The sequence below is a fragment of the Panthera leo genome, chromosome D4, assembly GCF_018350215.1.
Source record: "Panthera leo isolate Ple1 chromosome D4, P.leo_Ple1_pat1.1, whole genome shotgun sequence".
Lineage (NCBI taxonomy): Eukaryota > Metazoa > Chordata > Mammalia > Carnivora > Felidae > Panthera > Panthera leo.
The window spans coordinates 50,952,629-50,978,080 of NC_056691.1; the positions used below are offsets into that span (position 1 = coordinate 50,952,629).

Consider the following 25,452-nt stretch of genomic DNA (forward strand, 5'->3'; position numbering starts at 1 on the left):
TTTACAAAAATAATCACAAACTATAAAACATGTAAGGATTGAAACAGAATGCATGGCACTCATATAAAGATGGTTGTGATTTAAGAGACAGGAAATGTAATTATGTGCAGCTGAAGTTCTTGTCCTTGCTTATGCAAGGGCACAGTAAATATAAAGTTGCCATACCCCAGGCAGTACAAAGTATTGCTGTAACTTGTTGAAGAGATATCAAGAATCAAATTTGAAGATCTCCTTCCTGACATAGCACTTTGTGAACTGCCACAAATAGATTTGTATTTATTTTAGGTGTATGTTGTTCAATGAATGAATCAATGAATAAAAGCCAGAAGTGTCCATCTCCAAAACTCATACGGTGATAGAGTATCTCTGTCCTTTACATCCAGGATTTCTGGGTAGTGTCTCCTTCCCATTTTGTTCTTTTAGAAATCCACCTTCATATTCTGCAACTTATGGACTAAATGGGAAAGATAACCACTGCCAGCATTTCTAACGTAACTAATAAGGGAAAGGAAGAGGGAAGAGAAAGATGCAAGAACGCTCAAGTAGGTGCATCACCACATGTTTCTACGGTGAGTCATGAGACCACAACTGCTGTCTGCTATTTTCGTTTCCCATTATTAACCCTTCAAGGGTTTCTCTATCTAGTATTTAATATAGTTAGGGTTCCTTGCCTGGTATGGTAATTAAATATTATTTCTGAAAGACAAAGTTGGTGCTGGTCCTACTTATGTGTGGTTTGACAGGGTCTGCCCTTAACAGCAGAGTGATATAGGAGGTGGTTTAGGGTATTCTCTGGGTTCAAAATCCTTGTGGCCCCCACTGTGTAGCTATAGCAACATTTTCTATAATTGTGAGCCGACCCCATGTGATAAGATATAAGATATATGGTTGCATAAGATATACAGTTCCAAAATGTCCATACTGAGACTCAGCTTTCATTTTGTGACAGTATTATCTGTGTCCCAGTAGAAGTGTTCCCTCCCCCCCCATAGATGTTAAATCTGTGGACAAGTGGAGTGCTAAGCATGGGATCAAGTTGCAAACATTTTGAATGTGGGCCATTAAATGTATCATTAAGGGGTACCATTGGCACTTTGACCGTTTGGTTCCCAGATATGTTATTTTGGTTGTGGGTAAAAGACATGATATCTTGTCCTTAGTTCAGGTATATATACATATGTTGCAAGACTTCCCTTTACCTTTACTAGATATTTGCTCCCAGCTGGTACTACATCCATTTTCAGTGATCTATTTTAATATCCTCCAGTATCAGCTACTTTTGGATGATGACGCATATAATAAGATCTCTGGATCTAAAGAGGATTTAGGATGGAGGGCCTGGTTGTCACAAAATATTCTGCTAAAGAATTTACAATTCAGTTGAGAGGTAAGTCATGGGAAGAAATTTGCCAGATGAAGGGAGGAAGGGGCAAAAGTGTTTTAGGCAGAGGAAATAGAACATGCAAAGAACTTGTGGGGGGAGAAAGGATAGTGTGTTTGAGAAACATAAAATTGGGTAACAGTAGAGCGAAGCACAGAGGTTGAATAAGAGAGAAGTATGAAAGGAAGGTTGGAGATGCAGGGGCCAGAGCATACAGAGCCTTATAGATCGTGTTAAGTATTTTTGGCATTTATCCTAAGCATGATGGGAAGCTATAAAAAAATGTTCTCTGTGTGTGTGCATGTGTACAGAGAAGGGGAAAAGGTTTGACATAATCAAATTTGCTCTATAAGATGTTCATTGTCCTTATGGCATGGGAAATACATTGTAAGGGTGCCAAAAAGGATATAGGGAGAGTAATTGTGTGTGTTTAGGTGGGGGGGCACAACAATAGTATGAGAAAAAAATGGTGTTAGATGGGTGGCAATGAAGACTGGAATGAATGTTCTCTGGAATACTCTGAGATTCAAGAATTCTCTGGAATTCATGAAATTTTCAGAATATAATTGACTACGTGTAAATAGAGACAGTTTTCCAAGGAGGGAGAATACCAAAGTGTTAAATTTGGGACCTGAGAGGCTTGAAGATTTGATAGTGAAAGGGAGGAGGATAAACCTGTAAAGAAGGCTGATAAAGAGGTCATAGGGAGGAAACAAGGAGAGACTTCTGTTATGGAAGCCAAGGGACAGAAGTGTTTTAAGTGATGGGTATAGTCAACAGTGTGAATTGTCAGTGAGAGAAGTCAGGTGATTTGCACACTGAAAAATGTCCCTTGGATTTAGCCTCAGAGGGGCACTGGTAATCCTCAGCAAAAGCTGTTTTGGTAGATAAATGTAGGTGGAGGAAAGAGTGAGAATTGAGGAAATAAAAACAAAGGGATAGCAACTAAGTATTTGAAGAATTCTGGAAGGAGGTAAAGGAAGAAAGAGATTGATTGCTGGGAAGGAATGTGGGTTAGTGGATAGAGGTGGTATTTTAATGGGAGACTTCTAGGAGAAATGGTATTTGAGGGTCAACTGGGTGGCTCAGTTAGTTAAACATCCGACTTTTGATTTTTGCCTCCAGTCACAGTCTCATGGTTCCTGGGATTGAGCCCTGCATCAGGTTCTGCATTGACAGCACAGAGCCTGCTTGGGATTCTCCTTCTCGCTCATTCTTGCTCCTCCCATGCTTGTGCTCTCTCTCTCTCTCTCTCTCTCTCTCTCTGTCTCAAAATAAATAAACTTTTTTTTTTAAAGAATATTTGGTAACGTAAATTTACTGAGATGGCAGAAGGATAGGATTTGAATAAGGAGGGGCCAGATAGCTCCTCTATTGTGACAAGACAGGTGCATTAGATGTGGGACTAGGAGTTTGGTAGCAGAAACCCAAGGAGTTCCCATGTGATGGCTTCCAATTTCTTAAAGTGAAGATTATCTGCTGAGAGTGAAGGGAAATGGGGAGAAGATGGGAAATTTGAGCAGAGTTTTGAAATTGTGATTAGGGAGGATGGAAGAGTGAGATGATCCTGAAAGGAAAAAAGGAAACAGCAGGACTGTTGGGCACTGTCGGCGATGATAAATTTATAGCATCTGAATAGGTAGGCTGAGGGGTAGATTATGGAGGATCCAGAGCTAAGTTCAAATGTATTTATCTAGTCTTGTGATTCTCAGACTTGTCCATCTTCCAGCGCACTGCCTCCCTTCCCATTCTCCTGGACTACTTACATTTCTTTAAAATCCCAACATATCTTTTCTCAAGTTCTTTGCTCATAATGTTCCTTTAGCCTAGAACATCTTCAACTATTTTTCACATGACTGTCTTGATATAGAAATGACTGAGGCCAGAAATCCTTCCTAGAATGGTCCAAGCCTTGTGTCCACTGTCTCTAATCTGCGTGCCTGTCCTCAAGTCATACATCCAGACTCCTGTGTGCTTGTAGTCTCCCCCACTGGGCTGTAAACAATTCAAAGCAAGGAAATTTGCCTTCTTTAGCATGTCTCCTGGGCACCAACACAGGGTTCATTCATAGGACACACTCTGCAAATGGCTGGGGAGCCAATGATACATGGTCCTTCTGCTCACTTTGAGCAGGGCAGGGGGGAAGTGCATGATTCCTAGGGGTGCTACAGCAGGGGCATCTGGCCCGGGGTGAAGTCATTGAATCAGCAGGCTCCATGCTGGTGCTGGAGCCTTACATTCATATAGTTTGTTTCTGCCCCTGTTAGCCTACATACAGTTACATGTATGCTGTACCCACACGTGCGTCCCCAAATGCATGCAGATGTCTATACACCCAGATGGGCATACAATTTGCATTCTCTCTTTTCTCAGCTTTTACTTCTATCTCCTCCATCTGCCCCAGATTCCTTATGGAGTTATGGTTGTTTTCATACTCTTCATATTCATCTTGATCTCTTTCCCTCCCCTTATAACATTTCCCATATTCATTCCTCTGGGCCTTGTGCCCTTTCATTTTGTCTTTTATTTCTGCTGCTTCTTTCCAAGCTGCTTAAAGCACCTCCCAGCAGACTCTCAATAGGAATACGGAGGATCGCTTTGGCAGTGCAGATGTTCTACAATGGCAGCATTTGGTGCTTTTTTTTTTTTTTCTACTGGGACTAGATGCATACAGTTTTTTCACTGCTCACTCTTTGTAATAGTACTGCACAGGCAAAATGTTAATCAATTATAGCAGCAGAACTAATTAAAAGGCATGCATTATACATCTTGTGGACACATTCTTCATTAGCATAGATTCTCAGCATTACACATTCATGTCAGAGGGAATTAAGAGGAGAAACTTAAAAATAAAAAACGTACATAGACAGAACAAGATGCTTTGGTTTTCCCAAGATTTTTTGCTGAGTGTATGTCCTTGTGGATTTAAAAGTCTCTCTTATTTTGTGTGTGATTTTAAAAGAAAAACACTATGTCTTGTTTTTAACGTACTTCAAAAACCCAATGATCCTTAAGATGATAAAGTTAATCCCCCTCTTTCCTGCATCAAAAGCTTAAATAGTATTCAGTGAACAGGTTTCTAGAAATAGAAAGAAGCTTTTAATTTAGCTCTACCATATTTCCTAACAGATATTTAATTGTAAATAGCTTAATAACTAGACTCTTAGATTTGCAATACTATTGCTTTCAATTCAGTTTTGTTCCAGAGCCCAGCTTGATCAGTAGGGAGGCAGGGGTCATAGGGAAAGGGCAGCTCAGAATTTCCCTATAGTCCCCCTTGGTTATTTGACTTCTTCTTTAGGAGACTACATTGATTTAGGCCTTTTGTGTGACAGTCTGGGCTTTCCACTACTGGACCGCATGTTATCTGTGCTGACAGAGTGTTCTTGTATGTTAGCAATTCTCATAAGTTGCCCTGTGAACATCTTCGCCTGGAAACCAATCTGAGAGAGGTAGAAGTGGTGATACAGAGATGACCAGGCAGCCTAAGGCTTTTCATGTAGCTGTTGAGCCAGGTGATTGGATACTGCTTTTAACCACGAATATTCATATCACTTGTTAGTTTCTTGCTTCTTTCCAAAACAGGATTCAGGAGCTTGAAATACCCAGCTGCCTAACACTATCACAAGAACTGTTCAACTCTTCTGTTGGCCTATAATTTATTCTCCACTCAATTGTTCAAATGAGACTTGTAAAATATAAATTGGATCACATTGCACCCTTTTGTAAAATCTTCAAATGCTTCCCATCATTTAGAAGAAAATTCGAAGTCCTCTAAATGGTCTGCCAAGCCCTACTTGATTTCGTGTCTTCTTGAATCTCATTTCTTACTGTCTTTTCTACTTTGCTCTAGTCATACTGGAATTTCTTTGTTCTCTGAGCATGTTCAACTCACTTCCTACTCAGGACCTTTGTACATTCTGTTCCTTTTCTCCGACAGTCTCTTACCTCAGATGTAAGCATGGTTTGACCAGTAAGTTCATCCAGGTGTCTCTTCAGAAGGGACTTCTCTGACTACCTTATTTAGAACACTGGGTAGTGTTCATAGCTACCTATTATTACACTGTATATTTATTTGAGTGTTTTCTCTCTTCTCTGTCAAAATTTGAGTTCCTTGTGGTTAGAGGTTTTTTCTGTCTGGTTCAGGATTTTTATAGCCCTGGTCTGCAAGAGTGCCTGGTACATTGAAAGTATTCACTGTGTGTTGATTGAATGAATGAATGAATGAATCTTCCTTCCTGCAGTCAAATGAATACTGCTATTTGGATTTAACCAGTTACTGAACTCAAAAGAACCCATTAGGCACATGCCTCCTAATGCAAGAACTTGAGAGGAAATTACACAGGACAATGAAAAATATTGTAAACAAAGAGTCTAGTAGTGTTGTAGGACAATGATGTAGGGTCAGGTGGAATCTAAATGTATTTCATAGAAAAGGACATGGTGACAATCTTTATTATAGATGCTTTCAGCAAAACCTACAGTATTTCATGAGGGTTCAGGGAAAAGAGTCCCCTTTTCCCTTATTATTCAAACTGTAAACCAGCACCTCTCTGGTATCACTACCTATCAAAAGCTTCAAAAAGTTATATTAATTTTTGAGTCGCAATTCTACTCCAGATAATTTAGCATAAAGAAATAACTATGAACATTGGTAAAGATTTAGCTCCAAAGGCCCTTAATACATAGTCGTTTAAAATATGGAAAAAAAAAAAAGTTGGAAGCAACCCAGGGGCACCTGGGTGGCTCAGTCAGTTGAGCGTCCAACTGTTGGTTTCTGCTCAGGGCATGATCTCTCAGTTTGTGAGACTGAGCCTCACATTGAGCTCTGCGCTGACAGTGTAGAGACTGCTTGGGATTTTCTCTCCCTGTCTCCGCCCCTCTTCCCCCATCACACATGCACTCAATCTCTCTCTAAAAATTAATTAATTAAAAAAATTTTTTTAATTGGAAGCAACCTAACTACCCTACAACAGGGCATTGGTGAGGTGAATTATAGTACAATTAGACGAGGAAATTCTGTGCAGCCATTTATGATGGAAAGAGATTGACAATAAAATGCTAAGTGAAAGAAAAGAAAAAAGAAAAAAAAATGCTAAGTGAAAATTTTTTTGAAATAATAGATATCCATTAAAAATCCATATATACTATATAGAAAAATTGTTTTATACTTAAGTTGGCTTAACCAGCTAAACGTTAACAGTGTGTTATCTCTGGCTTACTGGAAATTTTAAGTTATCTATTTTCTATTGTTTTTTTAATGGCTCTATAATGGGCATTTATTGTCTAATTAAAAATACACACCAATAACCCCCACAGAAAGTGAATGATTTGTTAAAGAGCTTCAGGCAGGTGAGCTCCTACTCCTGGTCTATGAATATGCTTCCCCATGATGTGTCCTTTTAGGCTATGTATCCATTTATGTGACATTCATTTACTAAGCATCTACTGTATGCCCACCTTGGTATCAGGCTATCCCTTTACCCTGGGGGTGTTGACTTCTCATAGTCCTTCACCACCTTTGTAAGAATTTCCCTGGGAAAGAGGATGGATTTGCACATATCACCTTCTTTTTTTCCTTGAAGATAGTTCTAAAATGGGAAGTGTCCATATTAGCTCCATCTCAAGGCTTTTCATTTTGGATAATCCACTCTAAGGAGGTTTTTTGCCCAGGAGAGTAGCTCCTTGAAAGTAAACTTGAACCTTTGGCCTGCAACAGTTCTGTCCAAAAACTTCTCATTGTATCACTGGAGTAAATGCTAAGCCCAGCTCCCCATGACAGGGCTGATACACATTGTTTCCCATCTTACAAGGTGGACAAAGGCAGGAATAAAAGCTTGCTGAAAGACTTCCAGACAGAATGGTAGCTACAGAACAGATACTGCCTGGGTATCTCCTTTTCCAGGTGTCTGGTTTAATGCAGGATTCCCAGAGCCTACCATATTAACTGGCCCAGAGTAGGGACTCTATAAATGCTTGAATGAATGATTTAGAGACCAGATATATCAGCTCAACTGTTTCTAATCTCACTGAAAGCATCCAAGACTGTAGAGTCTTTTCTGTGAACATGTAAAAATGTAAGGAATTTGCAAGCATATACTATGCATGTTATGACTCTAACAAATGAAAGTATGTTATGGCAAAGTGACAGAGATGAGAAGACACATAAATAATCCATGCTGCATTGTAAAGATTGTAGGAGCACATATGGACAACTGGCCTTGTTTCTGTTAACATGTAGGTGTTTAATTGGAAACCTAAATAATATATTAAGGTTTCTTTGTTGGAATCACTCTGTGTCATTCTGCTTATCTGTCTCTGAATGAGATGAATTTCCAGTGGCATGCTTAGAAAGCTTTATTCAACAGTAGCCAGGAACCCCTGTTAATGATCCTTCCTGGTAGGGGCTCCTGGGTGGCTCAGTTGGTTGAGCATCCAACTTCAGCTCAGGTCATGATCTCGTGGTCTGTGAGTTCAAGCCCCGCGTCGGGCTCTGTGCTGACACCTTGGAGCCTAGAGCCTGCTTTGGATTCTGCGTCTCCCTTTCTCTCTGACCCCCCGCTCATGCTCTGTCTCTCTCTCTCTGTCAAAAATAAATAAACATTAAAAAAATGATCCTTCCTGGTAGGTGGAAGATTGGTTTCATCCTCCAGGGAGAGTTGGTTGTGATATTTGGGTCAGAGTTGCCACAGTGTCCATCTGTCCCATTAACCTCTCTCCTTCCCCAATTAGCCGAAGTTTCCAGCCTTACACCATACCCAGGTTTCCCAAATGAGGCAAGCATGCTTCTGTGTTTCATTTATCCCAAGATTTATCTTCCTTCCATAAAAGTTCTGTAGAACAGACAGAAATGGTTTCTTATAAAAAGAAGATGGGGTTTCCTCTACCTGTGGGTGGCGCAGCCTCCTTTTATTTTTGGTTTTACCTTGGTTCCAGGAAAATGTCATTCTCATCAAGAAAAATGTGTCAGAAAAAAATCTAGACAACTATGTTGTATTTGGGTTACATAAGCAAATTCCCAGACTAGCTAATAAAAAGAGTCTGTATTAACATGAGGGCAGAAGACGTGTCAAGGTGATGAAGCGCAACAACATTTGCCCCTGAGGTGGCTGTAATCGCATACATGGGATGGTAATTTCAGAGGAACAAAAATGCTTCTTTGCCCATTAAGACTCTCATGCTTTTACGAGCAGGCAGCAAAGAGTACACTGTGCTATCCTTTTAATTGATACCAAATTACAATTGTATTTTTACAGCATCTCCTGTTAGATCCACATTAGCTGTAAGAGAGTTCACCCCGCTGGATGTTACTGCAAAGAACATCAGGAGAATGAATAAGGGATCCAGGGCTGCTGGGGGGTAAGGCAGGGGGCAGCACAAACACAAAACAAAACAAAAACAACAAACAAACAAACACCCCCCCCCCCCCCCCCCCCCCGAGTCTCAACAAAAAGCAAAGGGAGCTTGAGAAGCTGAATGTCATGTGTATGGCAATGATAGAGGCCTCTTTTTGAAATGACTAAAGTACTGTTCTACTTAGGGGACTTGCAAAGTTGGGGGCAGCATGGCAGAGTGGAAAGAAGATGGATTTTGGAATTGGTATCAGGTGAAAATCCTATAAAATGAAGAAGATAGTGCCCACTTCTGGGGCTTCGGAGAAGATTAATGTGCTTATTAAAAGTCCCAGGTACATGGTTGATGCTGTTGGTATCTATTGGTAGCCATTGGTAGCCATCTTTAACCTCTAGTTTTGGGCTCTGTAAATTTCTCAGAAGGCCATATCGACTGGCCTGGGAGTAACTTTCTTGAAGAAAATGAACTTTTAAAGATCCATTTCTCATCATGATCACTACAGAGGATTTTCTCAGAAAGTGTTGGCTTATCACCTGGGCCTGGCACCCTGGTTCTGTATTATCCACAAAACCAGTAGGAATATCCACAGGGGAACTTGTGGGCATCTGATCAGAATTCAATTTAGATACTTCTCTGCTTCAAACGCACAGTTTGGTTTTCTACATTTTATTCACCAGAATTCTTTAGGTCAAGCAAATGGTCATGGTGAATGCTGTTGTTCTTGCTTAGACCAGAGCACCTTTTTCATACTAACATAACTATGGATAACAAGTAAATAGCCCATCAGTTGGCTCACATAAGTAAGCCAATCTCATCCTAAAAATGGTATAGCTGACCCAGAGTGTGAGTAAATTTGGGATCATGAGAATATTGTCATATCTTTTTCCTTGAAATGGATTTTTTTTTTGGTGAATGGGGAGGGGGTCACAGTCAAAATAGAACTTGAAGTGTTTGAGAGGAGCATCAGACAAGGGATGGGGATTCCAGAAAGAAGTTAACTCACAGTATTGAATAAGAAAGGAATTTAAAAGATGAATATTTCTGAGAAATGCTCTGGGGGTGTTATGAGAAATTGGGAGACACAGAAGCTATTTAAAAACTTTGGTGATGTAGAATGAAAAAGTCATACGTAATTGTTGAGAAGTAGTACAACAAGTGAAACAAGGAAAGGAATCTTTGCTAGTTGTTGAAACCTTTTTTCAATGCTCTTTACTTGTTTATATCAACTTTCCTAACTTGCCTTCCTAACATTATATACCATCTCTCATGCTCATGATCAATAAGGGTGATATAGCACTTTGATTAATGTTCATGAACCAATGGCTATGGTCTGAATTGTGTTCCTCCTTCCCCCTCCCAAATTCATATGTAAAGCCCTAACCCGTCCAGTGTGTTTGTATTTGGAGACAGGACTTCTAGGAGGAAATTAAAGTTAAATGAGGTCATAAGAAGGGTGGGGTCCTAATGTGATAGGGTTGGTGGGCTTTATGAAAAGTGGGAGAGAACGAGATCTCTCTCATGTCCCATGTGCATGCACCAAGGAAAGGCAGGTTACATGAGGGCAGAGAGAAAGTAGCTGTCAGCAACCCAATGAAAGAGCTCTCGCCAGACCCTGAGCCTGCCGACTCCTTGATCTTGGAATTCCCAGCTTCCAGAACTGTGAGAAATAAGTTTCTGTTGTTTAAACAACCCAGTCTCTGGTATTTTGTGATGGCAGCCCAAGTGCAGATACCAATGTGGTTTTTTTGCAGTGGAGGGTGGGAGGGTGACTAAAGTTACTTTAAATTATTATGGCAGAATCTTGGCCCACAGATTTTGTTTTTTAATCAAGCTGGTACTTTCATCTCAATTTTAAAAGTTTCCTGACTGATAAAAAGAAAGTATCTCCTGGTCATTTTCCATCACTTGGAGTAACATTTTCCACTAGGGTGGCGGTGGGGAGTGGGAGGTCCTGTTTCCATATAGCTTGGAAGGATTTTCTTCATACCTGTTTATCTTAGATAATTCCGTAGTCAGCCTTGAATTGCAGATCCTTGAGAATGGCTCTTCTTGATTTCTTTCAATTCTAAATCTTTAACAATTTTATTTTATTCTTTCCCAAGTATATATAAAAAAGAACTGAGCAATGCCAATGAATATAGGAGAAGGCTAAACTTCATTATAATATGATTAATGATGCAATACCATTAATGAAACATTAAAAAGATTTAGAATAAATGCCTTTTTAGAACATTCAAAAACCAAGTACATTTTTTTAGGAAATTATTTTATTTCTGTGTCTCAACAGATGAAATTCATAACCTTGTATTCTGATAAGACAATTCAAACATACAAATCAATTACAACAATGTGCTTATCAGCTCCCCCCTCCCACCCCTGTATTTTAAAGCAACTGACAGTTATGAAGGACACCAGGACAATAGGGCTTAGCTAAACAATATGGCAATCAAAAACGGCCCTCTAAGAAAATAATTACAATAGTTGTTGAAAAGAATTTGTCCTTTGAGCAAAACAGACTTCATTAAAAGAATCATCATGAACCGAGGAGAATTATAGTTTCCCTTTCCAATGAAAAGGAAAAGGGGATGTATGTTAGAACAATGGTACAAAAAGCTGGGGAGTCAGGCTGAAAACAACAGAAAGCCCTAAGCAATAAATTTCTCCAATAAAATGCATCCCCTTGAAGATATCCATTCAAACTCTTGTATCATATTGAAATAAACAACTTTTCCCAATCCCCAGCACCTGGAAGTGAATCATTTTATTATCCTTTGCTAAAATTAATTTAATAATTTTCCCAAGCCAGCATCTCTCAGAGTGGAGTTTGTGATAAATCTTGTAGAGATCATACTAAGATAAACCAAGCCAATTGATGGTCAATGCCATGTTAGATTCTAGTTGTAAAGGGAGTAGATATAACCTAGCAGACCTGGGACTCCCAGGGGGAGAGGGGTTCATACTCAATAACTTTATCCAACCAACTCTAAATCCTGTAGCACCTTTGTAATAGGCACCTGATTCTACATACCATTCCCTCATGCTTTCGTGGTAAGCCTCACAGCACCCTTGTGAGGTAGGTAGTGTTATGGTCATTTTGAGAGATGGGGATGCAGAGATGTTAAGTAGCTTGCTCATAAAGGAACAATGAATCCAGTGACAGAGCCCTGGGGACTCTTACCCCAGATCCTTGTCTTTTTAGTACTTAACCATTCTGTCTCCCTGAGAGTGGATTATTAAAGCAGGTAGGTCCTTAAAGTCAGATTAGTACCTGGCCATTTGGACACTAAGGCCCATCTCTAAACCACGTGATTTGGATGGTAGAATGAGAAACAGGTTGTGATCATCAAAGAAGTTAATGTGGAGAAATGCAGCAATAAAGTCTGGACCACAATTTGATAATGACTTTATTTATTGATGTGCTCTTAAGTTACAATGATAACAAACACTTAGTAGATGTTGCATGATTAAATGGATGGATGGATGGATGGATGGAAAGAGATTGTGCTTGGATAAATGGAAAATTAAACTTTCTATGTATTTTAAAACAAAAGCTGGAGAAATCTGATTTGCAATCTCTAAAGGATAAAAAGGAAAGAGTTAATAGATTCCTGAATTTCCTGTGGGCATATATTTGAGCTAATACTGACAGCATTTAAAAAGATGAAAATACACAAACATTTAAATTAATTATTAACAACGAATTTGTGCACTTACTGGTTAGGAACCTGAACTACAAAGACCAATACTAGAGGCAGTAGTGGTACATACATAAACATGATCCATTTTCCTTTGAAATGAAGTTGTGTTGTATATTCCTAATTTCTCATTGCCATTCAGTTGAAAAGCTTGTGCTATCCGGTTCTTATCAAATGCTATTTTTAAAATACACTGAAGTAAAACAATAAACTTCTCTTCTCTTGACTGACCAGCCAGTGTACACTTGTCAGTGACTTTCTGTTTCTGTGAACTCATTTTTTTTTCACTCTAGAAAACTCAGGACTGAAAAGAGCTTCCATGTATTGAAACCAGCCCTGCATTAATACCAGCAAATTTCTTGTTTAGTGCCACGGAAGGCTCTTGAGACCACTGAAGCAGAGGTAACCAACTCTGCAGGTGTTGCTTAGAAGAGTTGATATAAATCCAGAGGGTGGAGCTAACTGGGTAGTCACTTAGCATTGTGCATTTGCTCTGTGTTCGGTGAATTAATTTCCAGTAGAATATTTGATATACATTGAGGCTTAAGAAACTCTGGATGCCATGGTATGGATCTGTGTGTATGTGTTTAAGGAAGTGTTTAATTGTCATGAGAGCCCTGAATGTATATAATAAATGCAATCTATTAGTCTTTTGTACATCCAGCTAATAGCCCATGGCGAATGGAATAGATTAAATGTAGTGAATTGCCTCTGTGCTATGGTACTACCATGCTTGAACTGTTGTGCTTAGGAAGAATATGACCAGTGATGCTGCAGGTAGAAAGGGCTCATAAAATGTTACCTTGGCCTCAGAAGTGGGGGAGGGAGGTCTGTAAATAAATTTATTTCCCAACGTGACCATGAACAAACTCTTTCAGTATAGATGTCACTTTTGCAACCACATGTAAGATTTAGATCTTCCAATCAAGAGGTAACTGGTCTGGTAGGTTTTTTTTGTTTTTGTTTTTGTTTTTGTTTTTTTTTTTTTTTTTTTTTTTTGTGGAGACTGCTCGGATTTTCATCTTTCAGACCCTGACTCCTTAGTGATTGAGTTCTTAGTTTTCCTTATGAGAGGCCAACTAGAACAGTCAGAATCCTCAGGTAAGATGCATGTTTTCCATCTGCCTTTTATTATTCGTCCAGGTGGTTCTTAGTTATATGTGTGTGTATTTGGCATTAAAATATATATACTATTTAGAGAGATTTATTGACATTTCCTAGCATTCTGACTTACCCAGTCTAGAGTATTATGGAATGAAATACTGCCTACATAGCTCTACCAAGGTGTTTCCTTCTAAAATTTTTTGATAGAAGGTTATAATTTTTGCATTTTGTTGTTCATAATGTTCATGAAAAGCACCATAGTGAGAAGCCTTAGCAGCCCGTGTTTTCAGGTTTTGCACCAGCCAGTGGCAGAATTTCTAGGTGAATTTCCCCTTGGGAATTCCATTAAGGTTTCTCAATTTCTTCCTCTTTATTCCACATTAATCTTCATGTCCTAGGTTTTAGTTCTGACAATGAGGTAATTAAGAGTATCGGGTTCTATAATAAACTTACCTGCCTTAAAGGGAATAGGTAGGGACTTAAAATATTTATTTTCACTATATTAAATAACACAGAAAAATTAACAGCCAGCTAGCTGGAGCAGTATGCTCATAACTGAGGAAAATTAGGGGAAAACAAAACAAAAACCTGATTAACTTCTAAGTGTACAAAGCAGCACATGGCCAGAGGGTCTCTATAAGTAGAACCAACAGACAGGCTGAGTTAGAAGTATGTTTTAGCTTCCATTTAAAAATTTGACTTAGTTATGTTACCTTCTTCCCATTGTTAAAGACTAAGTCCTGGAGTACTGGAACCATTTTCTCCCTGATCAGTGTGTTTACTGGCCAACCTAACTTGTGATATATTTGTTGGTTTAGGTGTATACTCAACAATTCAAAATTCCACTCATGGATAATCTGTTTTAGTCATGTGAGTTTAGTAGTATAAAATGAAAGTCACGTCAGAGATGTGACTCTTACCCACGCAGCTGTGGCATTATTAGAAAATCTTCAGGGAGAAGGAAATCCCTCTCTGGTGGCAAGCTCTTCATTTTGCAATTAAAGAGGCCAGCAGTCTCAGAATTCTAGTATTTGTTGCTGTGTAGAGGTGAATCCCAGGCTTTCTTGTCATATATCAATATGGCTTCCAGGTACCATTCCTGGCAGCATGGTGCCACCTCCTCCACTTATTTCTTCCCTGGAAGGCACCTGACAAACTACGGGCAGAGGGGAGATGATATAGATGACAGCTACCTGAACACAACTCCCCTGAAGCCCATTCCCTTAAGTACCAAAGGTAAGGAGAGAGAAGCCCTTTCCCTTAAGCACCAAAGTTCAGTAGAAAGATTGCATGTTGGTTTTTATGTTCTTAACTCTTTCACTCTTTAACACTGGGCAACCTCCTTCCTTTGTTACCAATTTACCTGAAGACAAGATATTTTTCTTCTTAAATTCATGGTGCCATCCTATCTTATGTCTTGAATCATTGATAGTTGGCTGAGTGAAAAGTAACTCAGAATAACTAGATGTTATATGTATGCCTGGCTGAAACCTTCATGCCTAAAGTCATGCCCATTACTTGCTCATGTAAATAAGTCAAATGGCTTTGGGGTAATTTTTCAAGTGATATTAGGATTTATCTTCACTAAACTAGAATATAGTGTGTTAGTATTACCTAGATTTGGATATCCAACAGAGCAAACCTTGGCCCCTTGGTAATTTTGTGTAGAAAGAACTTAACAGCTTGGTCTCTGATTTGTGCTCTGAGAAGTCTTCACGTACTGTGGCATTAGAATCAGATTCCACTGGATCTGCGTTTTCCCTGACTGAAGATTATTAGATTATTAGATCTAGTAACAGTGCTAAAAATAATTAAGCAACCTCAGGTTACTGGTAAGGCTCATAGACCTTACCTCTATCAATAAGGAAGTATTTTCTGATGTATGACTCCAGTTGGCTTTTCTTACCCTCATTTCTTAATAATACCCCATTGGATTTAACTGAGATGTCAGATGCTTAAGCCCTTTGCATCTGTGAAGAAAACATGTTTTCTTATTTTACGTATTAATAAGTGAATAAGTAAAAATAAGTGAACTTGTTTTTACATGTTGAAAAACATGCCTGCAACAGTAAATCAATCATAGTCAATAAGACACCACAGACCTAAATTGAGATACTTTAGTCATTAGCACTGATTATTTGAGAACAAAAACCATGAGGCATTAAAAAAAAAAAAAAAAAAAAAAGGTTGTAGCTTCCAATCATGGGATGTTCCCAGAATCAGTTTTTTAGGAAAAAAAAATCAAAGTAAAACACAGACACATAATCTTTTTTCTTTTTGTCTTTTCCCCTCCTACTCCATATCAGTCTTCAAAACAGTTACATTTTAAACACTTATAAAATCAAACCACCCTCTCCCACATATTTATATATGCATATATATAAACAATAGTTCTTAAATTATGATTTGGAGCATTACAAACTATATGGAAAAAACATAAGACAATTGACTTGCATTTCAAACTACCCATGTGTGTAATATATCTGATTTTAGAACTAGGGAGGAAGAGTATGTTTTCTTCCAAATAGCCTCTTAACAAAGTTTGTGACTCAATTCCTGTCTCTTGCTATCACATAGGTATGTATATGAATCAGTGTGTTGCTAAACACACATGGTTTTTTGTTTTTTTCAAGTCTGAATCTCCTAAATATAACAAATCTCATATTTGTTAACTATGTGGTATAATAGATTGTACTGATTATATTGTAGTGGAGATTAAAGATATTAAAGTAATTTAGAATAGGAGGTGTGCACCAAAATGAAGAATGTTAACATGGCAACCAAATTTCTCGACTTTTTTCTCTTTGGTCATATAGAGTAGATGTAAAATATTTGACCCATTTTCAGTATAGAAAGTTATCTTTTGAACTCTACTGGAATTAATACAGTTAACCAATTTAATAGTATGTAAATTTGCATTTTTGTTGTCTTCTAATGGCTACTTTGCATATTAAAGGTAAAGCCTTCCTTAAAATATGCAGTACACTCTTGATTATGCCAGCTCTTTTCTCATTCTGCTAAGGCTATAAATAAAGCTTCTATTTAGGGCTGGCATTATATCAACCCACCTGCTTCTAGAAGAGAGAAAAAAAATCAGAATCACTCAACCCGCAGATTGCTGTCAGCTTGTGATTATGTGAATGGTAAGTCTTAACTTTTAAAGTGTTATGTGAGATAGGTTGGAGCTTCTCTTCTCTTTTCTTTTTTTTAAGGCAATTTCCAGTTTAACAATTACCCTAAAATTTCTGAGTACCAATGAAAGAAGACATTTCCCTGGAGAGAGCATTCATTGATGAAGTGTGACAGCAGCAGGGAGATAGATGACGATGCAGAGGAGGGCAGAGCTGGAGAATGAGGGGTAATTTCAGTTGTGGTCTCAGGAAAGGAGGCAGGAATGGGGAGAGGCACCAAAGCTTTCCTCTCTGTGGGCTCTCAGGGGACTTCCTAGTCCCTGCTCTCTTCCTCCTTCTCATTCAGGATCTTCTTTCCAGGGAGATGGGGGCAGGGGAGGGAAAAGTAGTGTTAAAGACCTTGACAAACTGAGAAGGGCTGTCTGAGGCACAGGCCAGTGTATTTTGACCAGATTCCCATATTTTGAAGGAAGAACATCAGCTCCAGGCCTGTTTTAGAAAAATAAACCTTTTATAAACCTCTTACTCATAATATATATATATATATATATATATATATATATATATATATATACACACACTTATGTATATATATTACATATATTTTTTCTTTCTTTTTTTTTTTTTGGCTGTGAACATTTTTTCTTATTTTTCTTAGGCAAAGCTCACACAAGACAAGCAGTTTTCTTTCTTTCTTTCTTTCTTTCTTTCTTTCTTTCTTTCTTTTGCAAAATACAGCCACATTTACAGCTCCCAAAACAGACCAACCAATTTCAGAATTGGAAACTTGTCATTGTTGATTTAAACCATGATTTACTTGGCTAAACCTTGCAAATCTAGACTTATGGCCCCTAGACCCAGTTTTTGTTATGTGACTTAGCTAAATATCATAGTAAATCAGCTATCATTTTGAGCATGTAGACTTCATTTGTGAAGTTGTCCTTTCCCTATAGCCATATTTTCACTACAGTGAGAATAAGACGGCTCTCTTGGGGATAAGGAGCTAAGGGAACAATGACCTAGAGATTTGTCAAGTGTTTGCCAAAGTACCAGGAAGCACCTACTGTGCCTAACCAACACATGTCATTCTGAAATCAACAATTCAGATAAAATTTCATTATCAAGGCTTCCCACAAAAAGAGGCAGAGTTGCTCTTAAACTCCTCAATCAGAAAATATCAAGGACTTTACAGAAAGAATGGAGCTCCCAAAGGCAGTGGTGGAAGGTCTGTGGAAATAACCAGGCACATACATGTTGTACTTGTCCCATGGGGAATGTTGCTAGGCCCTAATGCTAGTAATAAAGAATGATGTATCTTTACCTAAGTACCCAGTAAAATGAATAGCTTTCGCCCCAAAGGTTTGGTTACTAGATTCATATGTCATAAAATCCCTTTGGAATAGATCATGTGAGCTATATAAACGTGACCAGGACATAGGAAACAGGGATGAAAGATAACCTAAGTTTAAAGAATTTAGGATTCTTTCTTGGAAGATAGTAACTATGAATTTTAGCAATAAAGGAAATAGAATTAAAATGGATTCAAGTATCTCCCTCTAACCTTTCATTAAATTTGGTAATGTCCTTTTGTCAGGCCTTAGCTTTCTACACTGAAAATGATGTATTTTTTCTTTTCCAAAAAGCCTGAAGACATATTACATGTTGCTGAACAGTTTCTGAGCATAGCCCATGGAGTTAAAATAAATGTCTTGACGCAGAGATGAAGGGAAAACCTGGAAGGGTGAGTTCATTTACATGGAGCTGTACTTAATTTTTCTTCTCCAAGATCACATCCTCTCTTTCATACTTTCTAAAATATAAATATGTTTGTTCCTACTTAAGTCATGGAAAGTGACAAAAGTCAGGCTTCAATGCAGGTGAAATTTAAATAATCCCTTTAAAAAATAGTCATCGAAGGGGTGTCTGGTTGGCTCAGTCAGTATAGCACATGACTCTTGATCTTGGGGTTGTAGGTTTGAACCCTATTCTGGGTGCAGAGATAACTTAAAAAATAAAAACCTAAAAAAGATACTCATAGAAGATTATACAACTTCTGGGTTTCTCTGAGAACTGAGGAGAACAAAATACTTGACAGAACAATGAAAAAAGAATCTGCCTTCAACACTGTAGAACACATCCTGAATGCTTTTGTACTATGGGGGAGTTGTTGGTGATAAGCAAAATTTCTGAGAAAGCTTGAGCAAAACTAGAAATATGACAAATGTCCTCAGGAACTAGGAAGTATAAGTCTGGCAATTATGTTTTACATTTTTACATTTTGAGACTATTGGAAGGGTTCATAATTACAACTGCAATGAAAATGAAATGAGGTTTAAAAAAGTGAGTACTAGGAAAATTTGGACAAATAGAAATCCCTCACCAGGAACACACTAAGTCAGATTGTTCGGTTGGGTTACCTTACTCTAATGATATGCATTTCAGACACCTGGGAACATAGATCAATTCTCTCAGACTATTAGAACTCTAGCCAGAGAATTTGTTCTTCTAGAGATTTAATGCCTAGAGAAAATAAATATTTCTCTGAAAATGCTTCATATATATTATGTATGTGATACACACACTCACACACACACAAAACTGAAATGCTGAACCAACCCAGCAGTTCAATTCAGAACTAAATGCAGAGCCAAAGAACTGTATTTCTTCTTGAGATACTTTAAGACAAATCCTCTGGGAAGAAGAGGAGTCAGAGATGACTACTAAGAAGAGAATTTGGCCCATGTGCTCTCTGAGCTGTTACTCTCTACTATGGCCTACTTTGCTTTAACAAAGATGTAATTTAAAGCTATAAGGGAAAATTCCTCCTGTGTAACTCCATACTAAGCCCCAGAGCAAGTTAATGGAACCCCTGGTCAGAGCTTTACAGATGTAAAAAAGAATCCAAGATCTTCTCCACTAGTGAAGACTGTAGACAATTAAGTAGCCTCAAGTTAACTGTAAATCCATTAGGTGATATTTCTGGCAGAAAGCAGCAGATTCTCCTAGAAATATCTGGCTAATACATTTTTATGATCATATCACTTAATGTAGGTGGTATTTTTTTTGTAATCTATTGGAGCCCAATTCAAGTAGTAAATTTTACTCTTATTGGAAACAGTGGGTTTAGGAATACTTCAGAAGAAGACTAGTCCACTGTTGACCAAACTGAGTTTGCTGGAACTCTAGTTTTTCAAGATGTTAACCATTACATCATAAAAGGAAGTGCTTCAGGCTCAAGTAAATTAGAGAAACCCTAAGGAGACAATATTAAACAGAATTCTTTTTTACAGGACTTTCAGAGGATTTATTAGGCTCATGTAGATTTTGAACTTCAAGAGGTGGTTAAAGAATGCAGCATTTTCCCCACTTAGTAGTCTATCAGATTTCTTTTGGAACAGTGCTTGTTAATATCTTAAATACATATTATTCCACAGATCAGGGTATGGAAGCCCCTGAAAAAGTGCAGTCTTTCTTCTTCCAATGGAATAATCACAAAATCTTTTAATTCTTTCATGGATGGGTTAACTTTAATCCAATTTCATTTGACTAAGCTGTGTTTGGTTAACTTTTAACAGAAAATAGCAGAATCGAAAAGCCCTTTTTTTAATTGCTCAGTGTTTTCTCTTTTGTTGGACAATAAGATGAAGTATTTTCTATTAAGTTTTGAAAGACTAGCCCTCCAGTTTGTTCTCTTTTCAGTTTGAAAGATTGCATTCCACCTGCACACAAGAAATAGAAATTGCAGAAAAATCTTGATCTGTATTATTGGATATATAATATAAAGTAATTGCCATGAGTGGAAAATGAATTTCTAAAAGATCGATGATAATCACTAGGAAAGTCAAATGAAAAATGACTTAAACAGGCAATTCTTCAATCTTTCTATCTCATTTCTACCCTTTATTAAGGGAGAAAGGGGTTTTACTGTGCTACTATCCAACTGGCAAAACAATTTCTAGACCTGTCACTTTTTTATTGGGGTCAATTTAATTTTATTGAAGCTCCTCAAAATTTCAAATGCTAAAAAAAAAAAAAAAAAAAAAAGCCAGCATTTTGAACGTCATACCCCCAATCAGTTATGTCAAGAACCAAACCTCAGCTCCTATTCACTGTCCAAAAGGGGGCTCATTTTCAGGTCCCTCTCAAAATGTAGAAAGTATAGACATTTCCTATCTTTTGCTGATTAAATAGATATTTCATGAATACACTCTATATTCAGTGCTTTCTCAGGTCATATGAATATATGCCTTGAAAATCATTCACTGAACATTTAGCCAAATGGAATTATGGCTCATTTGAACCAGATAATTGGTGGTAGTGGCAGGATGCCATTTTTTTTTTAAAACTATGTTTTAAGTAACAATCATTAATACAAACTGAATTGGACAGAGATTCTTGGGTTAGAGGGGTAAAAGTATCTGCACCATTTAACATATTTGTAGGGCTAGTGATCTTAGTTTTTCCTCACTGAGAAAAAACTAAGTGCTGTTTAATTCACCTTTTTTTCCTCACCTCTCTATAAACAAGATCAATACTTCTTGTGTACACAAGATAATTTTCAAAATAAAGGAAGCAGGGAAAAAACCCTGAAGTTACCCATTCAAGATAATACTGTATGTACAGTAAATAGTTGAATAGAAAACATCAGAATGGTAGCTAGATATTTCCTGGCAGCAATCCAGCCTTCAGACAGCTATCATTGTAACAGATCCTCAGTTGCATTAACATCATGGTATGCCTGGATCACCCTGGTTTGTGTTGGCATCTGAGAAAAACTCCTTTTCATCCAGAGAGCTTTTGAACATCGAATTGTTGATCTCAGCTACAAGGTAAATTATCACCGTATGAGTATATACAACGACTATATGCGCTTCGATTTCCTATTAACCCATTAGTCTCAACTGATGAAAGTAAAATCAAGTTGTGTTTAAATGGATCATCTTCATTATTAACACCTACCTTGCATTTTACAGGTACAACTAGTGGCACACAACCTTCTGGAGAAACCAAGGGCTTTGTTACAGTAAACTGGTCCAGTGTGATATCACAAGTATAAAAAATATTCCATTCTGTATCAAAACTAGGCACATGCCTTTATTTATAGTAACAGAAGTTAACAGAGTTGAGCAGTTTTTCCTTGGGTCCTATTTCTTGGCATCCTACATCAGACAAACTCCTCATTCCACATATCTCCGCCCATAACTCCAGGGATCTAGTCTCAGGGTCATCTCTATGTAAAGGAAGGTGAAATCACACTTGGATCTATAATGGTGAGTAACTAAAAGCACAACCTCTCATTCATATTGCTTTAAAACATATACAGCATATATGTTTCAAAAAAAAAGAGTAAAGAATATATTGATTTCTTTGTGGTGCTGAATCAACAATATGGTATGATGCAAGGCTTTAGCAAATGATAATCAGAGATACAAATTTTTCTGTAGAGTATGTTTTAGACAAATGTGTCTTTTTAATATGTAAATCCTACATTGTAGGTTGTTCCTTTTTATTTTTTTTTTCTTTTGTTTTTGCAGTGGTAGAAAATGTTGAGTAATTGTCCATGAGCATGAGCCAAAGGTTCAGGTTCATTACTGAGATCCCCAGAATGCCAATATTTGCAATGCAAACAATTAGTATCCCACTGTGAAGGGCTCTGACACATGTCTGCCTGCCTGTAGGTGGAGAGTCTCCATAAGAAGTCCTCCTGGTTCCATGGACCCTGCTTTGACACAGGGGCAGCTGTACTTGGCTGCCTTTTAACCTGGTAATTCACTGTGCCAGCTGTCTCACTGGTTACCCACAATGACACAGAAACAATAGTGTGAATGGTAGACCCTCAAATCATTTTCATGTTGAACCTCCTGGGTCCAGCCACCTCCCCTTCCACAACAGCACCATTGTTTTTTCGGGGTACATACTCAAGGTCAATGCTGTTTTTGTGCTTGCCTTTCCCTCGGCTCCACACAAAAAGGAGGAGAAAACAAAATAAAACCACTCCCAGGAATGTGAAACAGCCCATGGCTGTAGATACCAGTATTGTTTTAAGGTCCAGGGAAAAGGTATTGACATTGGTGCCATTGGAAATGGTGTCATTGGAGTCAGTCATGTACATAGGGGTCCTGTTGGCATAAAGGAAGCGATCTGAAGTGAATCCTTTCACCGTTAAAGAGGCTGTGAAGGTGTCGTTCCCAGCGGCGTTGCTAGCGATGCAAACATACATCCCACTGTCTTGATCCTGGGCAAAACGGATTTCCAAGGTGCCGTCGCCCAACACGGTGGCTCTTCCATTGGACTTGGTGGTGATAAAACGCCTTCGAGGGGTCACCCAGGAAATCACAGGCTGAGGGTCTCCATCAGCATTGCATTCTAGCTGGACCGTCTGCCCTTCATCCACTAGCAGATGCTGCAACTTCTTTTCACGGATTTTGGGTTTTTTGCAGGTAAAGTAAAAAGAAAGGGCAGTGCTGTGGAAATCCTTGAAGGATCTCTCACGGATGGTGTCTGGACCAGCACACATGGGCTGCTGGCCGCCAAATTGCAGAGTGGGATGCCGCTGCAGGATCCAGAGGAGACGGCAGTCACAGGCCAGCGGGTTGTTATTGATGCTCAGGACCTCCAAAGCCCTAGGGGAGGAGAAGACATTCTCTTCCAAAGTTTCCAGTAGGTTCTGAGACACGTTGAGCACACGAAGGAAGCGGAGCCCTTGGAAGGAGTGAGGCTCAATGGTGCGGAGCTGGGCCCCCACGATATGGAGCTCCTGAAGGCGGATCAGGTCAGAAAACATGCCTGCTTCGATAGTGCTGATGGGATTGTAGGAGAGGTTAAGATGGGTCAGATATACCAGGTGTTTAAAGGCAAGGAAGGGAACAGTGGACAGGTTGGTATTGGTGATGGAGAGGGATGTGAGGTTAAGACCATAGAGGCTATTGGCAGGCATCATATCCAGTAAAGGCCAATAGTCAATCTCTAGATGTTTCAGGTGGAACAATCTTTTAAAGGCATACACGGGCATATTGTTGATATTGAGATGCTTCAGATGCAGGCTGATGAGGCTGCGGAGGTGGGAGAGGGCTTCTGTTGGTACTGCTGTTAGGTTGCATTTCTCCAGGGTGAGCTGCTCCAAGCTCAGCAGCCCACTGAAGGCCCTGTGTGATATGTAAACCAAATCATTGTCCCCCACTTCTAGAAACTTCAGGTTATGAAGGTCTTGGAACATGTAGTCCAGTAAAATGACAATCTTATTCTCACTAATGTCCAGCTTGGTGAGGTTGGATAGCCCCGTGAATACTCCCAAAGGGACCAGTTTCAGGCGATTGCCTTTTAGGCGGAGGGAACGAAGGTTAAAGAGATTGTTAAATGCTCCTGGCTCCACATTGGCGATGATATTGTCACTCAAGTCTATCTCCTCCAGCAGAGGATATGATATGAATTCCTCAGGGTTGACACTTTTCAGCCTGTTCTTGCTAAGGTCCAAGATTTTGGTCTCGATGGGAATGCCCTCTGGGATGGCGATCAGCCGCCTTCTGTGGCAGCTAACAGATTTGTTCTGGGCGGAGCACTCACAGCGAGCAGGGCAGCCGATGGTGGATCCCATGAAGAGTAACACCACAGCCAGACCCAGGAATGGCTGCCAACATGATATGGCGGTGTGAAGCATGACTCCACTTCTTAGTCTACACCTCGGTCACGGGCCTGCAGGAGAAAGGAGCACGAGAAGTTGAGTTTGGACATGGATAGGTAGATCCAGCAAGTACAATGGAATGGACCCTGGATACGGAATCACACCCATGTGGGTTGAAAGCTGAGAGCTGCCCTTATTGCTACATGAGGTAAGTTGTTTTGCTCCCTGTAGTTTGGTTTTCTTGGCTGTAAAATGAGGGTGATAATATTAATAGCATCCTATACTTATGACAATGTCAGTATTTGACAATGAAAGAGAGACACTGGCAGAGACTGTGAGGCCCAACAGCATATATTTCACAAAAGGCTCTATTTTGAACTCAGACAACAACAACAGAGGTCAATGGTTAAGAGGAAACCTATTCAGTTTGAATCCTTGTTTGTGTCTCTAATGTTGGGATATCATCCTCTGTTCAGAATGAAGCTAATAGAAGCTTCATTCAATGTCAGGCTCTGAGGTTCAAAGTACAAACAAAGGTACATCCACTATAAGAGGTTGGGGCTTTCTTTGCTTCATATATAAACTTTCTATTAAAAACTTTCAGTTAGAAGGTATACATCCTTCAGAATTCAGTCCGTCTTAATTTATGAAGGGGTTTTCTTTTTTGAGGTAAGCAGAAAGATCTTAAACATATCTTCATATTCTTGGTATTTTAATTATAGGGGAGAGGCAGAAACAAGGCACCATAATGGCTACTATGATGATGAAAATGCTTTCTTTAAGAATTTGGGTTACACGGACAGCTGGGTGGCTCAGTTATTTAAGCATCTGACTCTTGATTTCCAGTCAGGTCTTTACCTCCCAATTGTGAGTTTGAGCCTGACCTTGGGCTCTGAACTGACAGCATGGAGCATGCTTGGGTTTCTCTCTTTCTGCCCCTCCCCAGTATGTATTCTCTCTCTCTCTCAAATAAAGAACAAAAAAAAAATTGGGGGTTACATAGTGAAGAGTGTAAAGAGTCATACTTTTAAGAAAAAAAAAATAAATGAACTTTCATATTAAATTCCAACCCAGTGAACATGTTCAACTGCAATTAAATAGGCATCAGATGATGTTGGAAATGAGTATGCTTTAACTGGAGATAGTTAACAGACACTGAACTCGCTG

At 38.9% G+C, this 25,452-nt stretch overlaps 1 protein-coding gene across 20 annotated transcripts in view; it reads right to left on the reverse strand.

Moving 5' to 3' along the window:
• Positions 1-21,715: 21,715 nt before the first annotated feature.
• Positions 21,716-25,452, reverse strand: part of LINGO2 (leucine rich repeat and Ig domain containing 2) — a 441,629-nt gene continuing 437,892 nt past the window's right edge. For all 20 annotated transcript variants that reach the window (XM_042913615.1, XM_042913614.1, XM_042913609.1 and 17 more), the window contains one exon: positions 21,716-24,356. In XM_042913615.1, the coding sequence (XP_042769549.1) occupies positions 22,501-24,321 (1,821 nt within the window). In that variant the 5' untranslated portion in view covers positions 24,322-24,356 and the 3' untranslated portion in view covers positions 21,716-22,500. The remainder of the gene's footprint in view (positions 24,357-25,452) is intronic.